The sequence below is a fragment of the Conger conger genome, chromosome 8, assembly GCF_963514075.1.
Source record: "Conger conger chromosome 8, fConCon1.1, whole genome shotgun sequence".
NCBI lineage: Eukaryota > Metazoa > Chordata > Actinopteri > Anguilliformes > Congridae > Conger > Conger conger.
This window is the reverse complement of record NC_083767.1, coordinates 58,486,656-58,496,854: the sequence shown is the minus strand read 5'-3', so window position 1 is coordinate 58,496,854 and position 10,199 is coordinate 58,486,656. Positions and strand designations below refer to the sequence as shown.

The window sequence follows — 10,199 nt, the reverse complement described above, 5'->3', positions numbered from 1 at the left end:
TTGTCGGTCAGGAGCGGTTTATTTATGGAAATCATTTCAAGAATGTACAAAATGTGATGAATTTGAAGCCACGTTGATCAACAGCAGGGAGGACATGTCACACACTGTGCTAGCTCAATGGGGAGCCTGCACTCCCAGGGAGAAAGACAGCGGCACATTTTTAAGCTTGGCATTAATGCTGCTCAGACTGCCCGACCATCAACAGCATCCTCCACAGACATGGCTAACAGAGAAGCTGGGCATTTTCAGTACATTCATACCGAAATGGAAACTTTTTCAAAACCTTTGAATTCAGCGTGTTTGTGCATTGCATTGCATGGAATTCAGGAACCAGGGAGCTCATTGGGGGGAAAAAAACCGTCACAACGTCGGGGTGACGCAACAGGGCTTATTCCACTTGTCGCCTCGGAGAGCCAATGGAATCCGAGGCCGCAGGCATAATACTCCAGCAAGCCTGAAAAGGTATTCAAATCGACCTGTAGCAGCATGTTTGGAGACCGTATGATAAGCAGCTTTCACACAGGTGCGCATTCCTCGAGATTTACGCGGGCGTGTGGAACGCGCTTAAGAGGGCGAGAGGCAGGAAACCACCCCCAGACCGCCTACGGTCACCCCAACCTGCATGTCTGTGGGAGGATACTGGACGGCCCTCGGGGACCTGGGTGGAAAGGGGGAGAACACGGGAGAACACGGAAGAACACGGAAGAACACGGAAGAACCTGCCCATGTAAAACAGGCTTCGGCAGTGCATGAGTCACGGCCGATATGACGGGAACAGACACCATGTCTAAAAGTCCGTCCACTGCCAAGTGAGGAGGCGTTACAAGAAATAAATGAAGGCAAATGACCCAGTCTGGATCACAAGGAGAAGAATGACTGAGACGATAACTTAACCAGCTGGCTCTATAACTCAACCCGTCTGATAACAGGCGAAAATCTGCCAAGCCACGATTATTATTTTCCCAAGAATTTCTCCTTTACGTCCCCCATTGTCATTGAGCCAAACTTTAATTACTGACATTAGGCAGGCCATCAGAGGCCGGGCCCCATTACTTCCCCAACCAGCTCTTCTGCTCCCAACGTTTTTTTATTACACCAATTACACAAATAAAATGCATTTGAAATTGAACATAATTGAGGGAGTCTCCGGTGTTGTAGCGGCCCGTAGCGTAGCGGTTAAGGTAAACGACTGGGACCCGCAAGGTCGGCGGTTCTAAGCCCGGTGTAGCCACAATAAGATCCGCACAGCCGTCGGGCCCTTGAGCGAGGCCCTTAACCCTGCGTTGCTCCAGGGGAGGATTGTCTCCTGCTTAAGTCTAATCAACTGTACGTCGCTCTGGATAAGAGCGTCTGCCAAACGCCATTAGTGTAGTGTAATGTAATGTTGTAGAGGAACTGCCTAATATACCAGTGTACGGGATAATTAAGCCACCGTGGGCTCCTCTAGTGACCAGTGCCTCATCCTGCCATTATGTACACTCACCACTGACAGGGAACCAGCTGTAAAGAGTTGCACCTCCTATACCAGCCGTGGTCATGGTCACGGTAAGCCATGTTACCACTGAATTACCACAGACCTATTAGCACTGAGAGTTACTGCACATGGACAACATTCAGCCACACTGTCAAAATAGGTCTCTCTAGAAATATATTCTAAAAAGTATTTTCATCTTCATAGAAGCTGCTGATACTGTCGTGCTTAAGAAAACCGGTTCACATGCACACAATCAGCTTCATTAAGAAACAAAACCTACAATAAATAACATGAGAATAATTAAAAACCTAAAGATCATATCAGTGACATATAAAAAAATAAATTAAAAACTGATTTCTAAATTACATTCCAGCAACAGAGCAGTGCATATTTTTTTTTTTTACAGTTAGGACTTCCTTCGAAACCCAGTGTGATTGGAGGATTATGACCACAGGCCACACCCACCGCACACTACCAGTGACATTGCTTAGATCACGTGACCTGAAAATTCAACAGAGCCAGAGAGAAGGAACAAGACATGGGATGGAAGAATAACTTATTGAACCAATCAGAAAAGCTTGCTCCAGCAGGCCATTATGACTGGTTGAAGTCGTCAGAGACTCACTGATGACACCTAGTTCCAACCGCTTTTGGGCCATTACGCCATCACCCCTGCCCCCTCACCAAACAGGACCCAGCATCGTTCAGGTTACCCACACACCCAGGCTGTCCTGTAGGTGGCAGGCACATCTACAACCGGGCAGAAGCCCTTAGTCGTGGTAGTGTCAGGGCGAGCACAGGGTCGATGTACTCTCAGTGTTGCACTGCATGGACACCACACAGGGTCGATGTAGATGGACAGATAGATTATTGCATTCATATCGCGCTTTTCTAGACATCCAAAGCGCTTTACAGTGTTGAGGGGGAAACTCGCCTCAACCACGACCAGTGTGTAGCGCCCACCTGGGCGATGGACGGCAGCCATTTTGTGCCAGAATGCTCACCACACACCAGCTGAGGTGGAGAGGGAGAGAACAATGTTTTCGCCAATTGAATCAGGGGACGATTAGGTGGTAGGTTGAAAGAGCCGGGGTTGGGAATTTAGCCAGGACTTTAACCAGGGAACCCCCCTCCACTCTTTGCAAAGAGTGTCGTGGGATCTTTCATGACCACAGAATGGTAAATGGCAGGCATTTATATAGCGCCTTTATCCAAAGCACTGTACAATTGATGCTTCTCCATTCACCCATTCATACACACACTCACACACCAATGGCTGCCATGCAAGGTGTCGACCAGCTCGTCAGGAGCATTTGGGGGTTAGACGTCTTGCTCAGGGACACTTCGACACCGCCCGGGCGGGGAATGGAACCGGCATCCCTCCGACTGCCAGGCGACTGCTCTTACCGCCTGAGCCATGTCGCCCCCACAGTGAGTCAGGACCTTGGTTTAACGTCTCATCTGAAAGATGTACTCCCAGTGTTGCACAGCGTGGACACCACCCAGCCTTCCCCGTTCAGTACACAGTCATGGGTCAGGAGAAAACCGTGAGGTGACCATGCGTCCCTCCCCAGACGGCATGCAGCACACAGAGCTGCCCTTCATATCACACGCCTCGACGGTAAGGCGTCCACAGCCTTGCCCGTTCCGCATTTTGTCTCAGTTGCAGAAGTCTCCGTAGTTTCCTGAGCGACCACGTACCCTTTCCCCAGCGGGACTCCGACTCCCAGGGCTTGAGTCCAGCTGCCCGACTCACAGAAGCACAGCAGGATGTCGAAGACTACAGAGGGGGGGGGACGGGGGGGGGGACGCAGGTACACAGGGGGATTATGTGGTGCACCATTTACAGTACCTGTAGTTACCAGTTCATTCAGTTACATTAAAAAAAATCACTAAGCGTGCAAACGGGGACTAACACACCAGCAGACGCATTAAATAATCACTAAGCGTGCAAACGGGGACTAACATACCAGCAGACGCATTAAAGAATGTGCGCTGTTGGCCACAGTCTCTCCTGGTTTTTGTTGTTCCCTTTCAATAAGAAGCCAATTTAGGCCTTGTAAGGTGTGCAGACCCCTCACCCAATCAATGACTGAAATTAAGCACTTTGAATGAAGTTGCAGAAGACAACAAAAACCAGCAGCTAGAGACCTTCCAGGATTTGCATTTGAAATCCCTGCCCTACGTAATGGAAGTACTGGGCCTTAAATGATATGGGAGCCCTAATCAGGTGGGATTAATATCAGGCAAAGAAGCTCACCTTGATTAATGGCCAGTATCTTTGAATGGAAGTTTTTGGGATTAGTCTTCTTCACCATGTATTCATCGATGGGCAGCCTGGCTGTACAGATGCCACTGGCCTTTGCCTTCAGAAAGCTGATCTTCTGTGAGGCGGAGGGGCAGGAAGAAACTGAGGTGTACCAGGGAAACTACATCTCATTGGGAGCTTTATTAAGCCAGCCAACACTCAGCCTCAAATGGCGGCTCTACTGAGCCTAATTGAGGTGTAATTCAATCATGCCTTAATTTCTGACATTATGAATACACAAAGCAGTATATATTCAAAACAAAGCACTGTTTTCTCTCAACCTACCTTCCCCCCGTTTGTAGTTAAGAGATGATCTCGTAATTATATTGCACTATACCGTGTGGAAACGTGCAAGAGGCTCAAGTCACCTTCTGAATGCTTTCATCCACCAGGCCTCCAAGTATGTACACCTTCTCCGGATCCACAGTGTTCAAAGCTGGAACATCAGGGAAAACAGAGACCAAACTGAGAGCCCAGAGACAAATGCCAGCATACAGAACAACCTCAGAACATTAACCCTGCACTCTGGACTAATGCACTGGCCAGGGCTTGTAAGAGGAAAAATATGCGGTTCAGAGATAATGAGCAGCCCTACTTGTCAGCGGAGGAGTCTGAAGTCGGGGGGACTTAGATTTAGAGTACTAAGGAGCAATGTTAAAGTTCTGACTGAGGCCATGCACCATTCCCGACGCGCTGCACAAAGACGAGCCGAAGCATTACGACCACTCACAGCTGAAGCCAATACCACTGATTATCTCACAACAACGCCGCATGTCAAGGCCTGGGATATATTAGACGGCAAGCGAACGGTCGGCTCTCGTGTCGGATGAGGGAGAAATGGGCAGGCGTAAAAGACCCGAGCGACTTTGACCAGGGCCAAATTGTTATGGCCAGACGACTGGGTCGGAAGCGTCTCCGAAATGGCAGCGCTCGTAAGGCGGTCACAGCAGTGGGGAGTACCTACGGACAGTGGTCCGCGGAGGGACACACCGCGACCCGGCAACGGGGAGTTGGGCAACCCGGGGGGTCCCATCGATTGCGCGAGGGCAACGAACGAAGGCTACCCCGCCCCGGTCGGAACGGACAGAAGGGCTACTTGGCTGGGTGGCACACGACTCAGAACATTTTAACGACGGGTCACCGGAGGAACGCGTCACTGTGTCACGTACGGGGCCGTGTAGCCGCAGACCAGGCAGAGTGCCCGAGCCAAGCCCCCGACAACGGGCACGGGGAGGGTCGGAACTGGACCCGGGAGCGACGGGAGCAACGCACACCCCTTCACGGCTCCGGCGTTCCCCCGATGGCAGTGGCCTCCTTCAGCAGGACGATGCGCCCTGCCACACTGCGCAAATTGTTTCGGGAATGGTCAGAGGAACGTGAGCAAGAGTTCCAGGTGTTGCCGTGGCCTCCAAATTCCGCTGATCTCAACGCGATCCGAGCGTTTGTGGGACGAGCTGGAACGGCAAGTCCGATCCACGGCAGCTCTACCTCACAACTTACATTAAAGGATCTGCTGTTAACGTCTCGGTGCCAGATACCACAGGGCACCTTCAGACGTCTTGTAGAGGCCATGTTATGTCAGCACGCGGAGGACAAACAGTATATTAGGCAGGTGGGTCATAATGTTTTGGCTCATCGTCGGTGTATACACCACTAGTAAAAACACACACACGTCTTGAGCAATCTAAATACAGGCACAATTTATTCAATGTAACAATAGGCACGGGTGATTGTGACGTGATGGGTATTGCATTACACCATGAAACTTGGCACCAGATAAATAAAATAGCTGCTCTGTGATTCATAGAGCAGGTATATTAAACCATGCCAAAACCACCACCTTCTTACTTTTGACACCAGTCAAAACAAAAAACAAAACCTGAATTTCACTCTCACTCTCACTCTCACTCTCACTCTCACTCTCACTCTCACTCTCACTCTCACACTCACACTCACTCTCACACTCACTCTCACTCTCACACTCACACTCACACTCACACTCACACTCACACTCACACTCACACACACTCACACACACTCACACACACTCACACACACTCACACACACTCACACACACTCACACACACTCACACACACTCACACACACTCACACACACTCACACACACTCACACACAGGGTCAAAACCATCCAGCTCTTGGACAAGAATTGTTTGGAATAGAGGAAAGTATTTTAAACCGATCTCCCTGAGAGAATACCTAGTGTTCTGATCCTAGGGTGCCACCAGACCCATATACTGGTTATACTCCCTTACCTTGCTCTGCGTCAGGCGTGAGGTAGATGAGGCTTTCAAGAGGGAAGAGGTCGATGCAGCTTTCTTCAGTAACGTCCATCTGAACAACACGCACAAGCAGGAAAACACGACTGAGTCACGTGTGTTGCTGCACTATTTTTCTGCAAAATTCACTAAAAAGTGGGTTTTAATATAATGACAAACCATCCACTACTAATATACGCAGGACTAACCATTAAATGCTAAATGGTTGGCATTTATAAAGCGCCTTTATCCAAAGCGCTGTACAATTGATGCCACACGCGCACACACACACACACACACACACACACACACACACACACACACACGGCGATTGGCTGCCTTGCAAGGTGTCGACCAGCTCGTCAGGAGCATTTGGGGGTTAGGTGTCTTGCTCAGGGACACTTCGACACAGCCCGGGCGGGGGATCGAACCGGCAACCCTCCGACTGCCAGACGACTGCTCTTACTGCCTGAGCCATGTCGCCCCCTCACCATCTTACTGTACCCAAGACCTCAGGTCACCCGAGAGAGAAATTCAAATTCCAGTAGACAGTTGTAAAACAGAAAATACAAACGTCATTGACACACATCCAGGAATGCAGAGGAAGATGGGCAGTGAACAGAGGGTGAAGCCACTACATTTAGGACGGGGGCACCCATGATGGAGCACTCCTACCACATAGTGGAGAAAGCCGTCGTTCATCCTCAGGCACTCCTGGAACAACAGGCTGCTCTCCCTCAGGTCCGTTAGCACGATGTGGAAGGGCCTGGCAGCTCTCCGGTTGGACCCGTACAGACGCCGTATCTGACAGGAAAGCCGGCTTATTTCCTGGAGAGCAGGTTAAAAAAAAAAGATTTTAAAAGCAAAAAGGATGTCACAGCATTTGTCAGACCATATGCCATTGTAATCTTTAGCATGTCCAAGGTTCAAATAATCACTCCGGTTAATCTGCAAATGAAAGACGTGTCATATTATTCAGACACGAAACCATACTCGGAACAATGTTTTAAAAAACAAACAAATAAATAAATAAATAAACATGTTCAGATGCGCACAGATTTTGTTGAGGTAATCTGTAGCCGTACAAATGTAATGGCAATCATCACAAACACAAAACACAAGTGGAATGACCAGCATAAATAAGGTTTGGGTCAAATATGGGTTCACACATGGAACGTGGAGTGAACAGGATTTATGACACATTCATGGCATTTGGCAGACGCTCTTATCCAGAGCGACGTACAGTTGAATTATGGAAGAGTCGCGTTTAGCCAGTGAGACGCAACGCGGCCCCTACCTTATGAGACATGCACTCCGTCAGGCCGCAGTCCACGCACAGCTTAGGCCCCGTCAGCTGCGCGTCCCGGAGGCGCTCTCGGGTGATCACCTTGACAACGCGTTTGCTGTGCTGCGGGCTGTCCATATCGGGGTATGGGGCTGATGCAAGGTACAACGCACGACATTGCAAATCATAACATAAATCACAAACAATGCAAACATCTGAGAGCAGAAACGAACCCAATAAAAAAGGCATCTAGAATGTGTATGCTGGAGAAAAACAATTATATCCCACCACAGTTAATTCTCTCTCCAAACAAACAAATAATATTTCTTTAGAAAGTTCCTGTACCTCAAATGAGCATATGCCCAGATCAATAGTTATATCATAAAAATAACTTTCCCCATTCTCGTAAGCTAAATAAGTCACGCATAACGACATATTTCATTTATTTTATCGGACTACGTCGGTCCCGTAACACCGTAACAGCGAACCGCCTTCCATTACAACATAGCAATGGGACGCGTCATTGCTCGTACTCCACATTAGAACATAAGGCCGCTAATACTCGTTTAAAACTCTTTTCATGCACAATAGTATCCTTCATGGAATACATTACATTACATTACATTAATCGCATTTGGCAGACGCTCTTACACAGAGCGACGTACAACAAAGCGCAAAGTGCATACCCATAACCAGGGATAAGTGCGCAGAAAGACCATAGAGGGAAATACAATTTCAACTGCTACCTTTTTTTTTTCTTTTCTTTTTTTACATAGGAATACCGCAACACGTAAATGTATGAATAAACTGCTTACCTAGAAAAACAAAACTAGCAAAGGTATCATCCTAATGACACAAGTAAATAACACAGGTAAAAACAACAGTTAAGGTTTACAGGGAGGTAGGGAGGAGCAGGGAGAGGTGCAGCTTGAAGAGGTGCGTCTTCAGTCTGCACTTGAAGGTGGCGAGAGATTCTGCTGCTCTGACCTCCACGGGGAGTTCGTTCCACCACCGTGGAACTGTCAACAGGATCAAGGCAAGGCAACAATAAGACACTTGTGTTTATATTTACAAACCCCACTGAACTACAGAAATCACCTGGCTGTTCGGCCCGTTTCAGCCTCCTCCTCAGCCTTTCGTCTTTCCGTTTGTCCTTATTGGCCGCCAGTCTTCTCTCCCAGTTCCTCCGCTTCCTCCGGACGTTCCTCTGCCCCGTTCGACAAGACGTGCGCACTTCAAATCTCCACCTTCAAGTCTCTTATGCTTAGTATGCACGTGATCGCCACTGACTTGGATAATGACGTGGGGATTGGGCAGCTGCGTAATGGCGGGAGTATGGGCGACCCCACACACAAATTTAGAAGAGTAGAGCATAACCAATCGTGCAGTACAGGGGTCTGCCACAGGCTCTACTAGTTTTTGTTAAGGGCCTGAATTGGCTGAAACTGAGTTTAATTCCAAAACTAAAACCAGCAGCACGATTAATTCTACTTCTCTACTTCTCTAAATTTGTGTGGCGTGCTGTGGACACAGCATGTGTAAACTATTAATTATTGCGCAACTTGTAGTCCAAATGTTTCTGATGGGGGCTATAGACAACTTCGCAATAGCAATTGGTGGGTTAGAATTGGTGGGTTTTCAAACTCAGTCCTGGGTGGAGGAACTCGGAGTATGCTGGCTTTCATACTGGCCGAATTTTAAAAAGCTGTTCATTTTTATTAAATATACTTTTGAGGGATTATTTGCCCACTTAAACTATTTCATAGCGTGGTATGCAAACGTCCCATATTTAGCCTGTGCAATATAGCATTACATAAAGAGAGGTTAATAATAATAATAACTGATGAAATTAACGTTTGAGGTGAATCATTGGGCTAACTGGCGAAAGTGTGGATACATGGTTACTAAAACTAACCATTTGGTAGATAGAACTTAAAGGCAAAAATAATAATTTAAAAAAATAGCCAAATTGACATTTAGTTAATTCATTACATTACATTACATTACATTACATGGCATGGCATTTAGCAGACGCTTTTATCCAGAGCGACGTACAATGAAGTGCAGATCAAGCCTATTGATTTACATAGCCTTGATTTTGATCACTTAAAATACTTTAGTTGAAAGGTTCGCAAGATAGGACAATGTGATTATTGCAATTGTATTCCTCATCCATCAAAGCATTATTCAGTATAATGCACTCGTTAAAATTCTGGGATTGCAATTACGGTTGGAACGAAAATATGCATACACCAGGATCGAGTCTGAACACCACTGCCTGTCAGTACTTACAGAACATGTGCAGTCTTCGGCCTCCAGGCGGATTGCCGGCTTGGTTTCAATTTCGAGATCAATATGCAACAGGTCAAGCATTTCTGATATTCTGGTCTCCTCGGTTGTATTCAGATGAAATGTGCAAATCGGCTTGTCCTTTTCTTGTCCCACAGTTTCTGTTGTATCCATTGCCCCTGTGTGGTCAGGACTAATGATATTTATGTACCATTATTTGACCAAGTAAATTATTTGACTTAGCCTACAACTAGTAGTACTACATTTAAATTAATTTCAAAATACAACAACTAGTTAGCAAGTCAGTCAAAACAGACTGAGACGCTCGCTGGATTCAATGCTAGCTTATACGTTTATACATTTGTGTAAAACTGCAAATCAAAATGCTAATTTAGCTAACGTCAAAACTAGACTTCAGATACACCTGAGAGACGGCTAGATACTTACCATAATTTTTGACGAATCAAAGGGAGAATACAACATTTGGCACGGACCAAGCAATCATGTGTTGCGTTATTGAGTCGCATGTAATCTGCGTCAGAAAAAGTGTGCTGTCGCTTTAAACT

The 10,199-nt window shown here is 47.1% G+C and overlaps 1 protein-coding gene across 9 annotated transcripts; it reads right to left on the bottom strand.

The window, feature by feature from the left end:
* Nucleotides 1-10,199, bottom strand: trmt10b (tRNA methyltransferase 10B). 9 transcript variants are annotated; one of them, XM_061252247.1, is made up of 9 exons: nucleotides 10,081-10,199; nucleotides 9,637-9,826; nucleotides 8,160-8,363; nucleotides 7,357-7,496; nucleotides 6,735-6,887; nucleotides 6,057-6,135; nucleotides 4,151-4,218; nucleotides 3,735-3,858; nucleotides 1-3,254 (listed from the first exon to the last, which is right to left on the bottom strand). In XM_061252247.1, exons 4-9 carry the CDS (start codon nucleotides 7,480-7,482, stop codon nucleotides 3,076-3,078), a joined length of 729 nt encoding a protein of 242 aa, XP_061108231.1. In that variant the 5' UTR covers nucleotides 7,483-7,496; nucleotides 8,160-8,363; nucleotides 9,637-9,826; nucleotides 10,081-10,199; the 3' UTR covers nucleotides 1-3,075. The 9 variants fall into 9 exon arrangements, 8 of the variants coding, with proteins under 8 accessions (XP_061108231.1, XP_061108229.1, XP_061108223.1 ...); XM_061252245.1 differs by having other exon boundaries at nucleotides 8,240-8,363; XM_061252239.1 differs by lacking the exon at nucleotides 8,160-8,363 and adding an exon at nucleotides 8,443-8,551 and having other exon boundaries at nucleotides 10,081-10,193.

Bases quoted from the DNA above. Each gene is read 5' to 3' on its own strand.
- trmt10b (XM_061252239.1), bottom strand. From the start codon at position 10,160: ATGCGACTCAATAACGCAACACATGATTGCTTGGTCCGTGCCAAATGT. The intron at 4,219-6,056 runs GTAAGGGAGTAT...CTGATGTTCCAG, and splicing joins CACGCCTGACGCAGAGCAAG to CTTTGAACACTGTGGATCCG. The intron at 3,859-4,150 runs GTGACTTGAGCC...TCCGCCTCACAG, and splicing joins TGGATGAAAGCATTCAGAAG to AAGATCAGCTTTCTGAAGGC.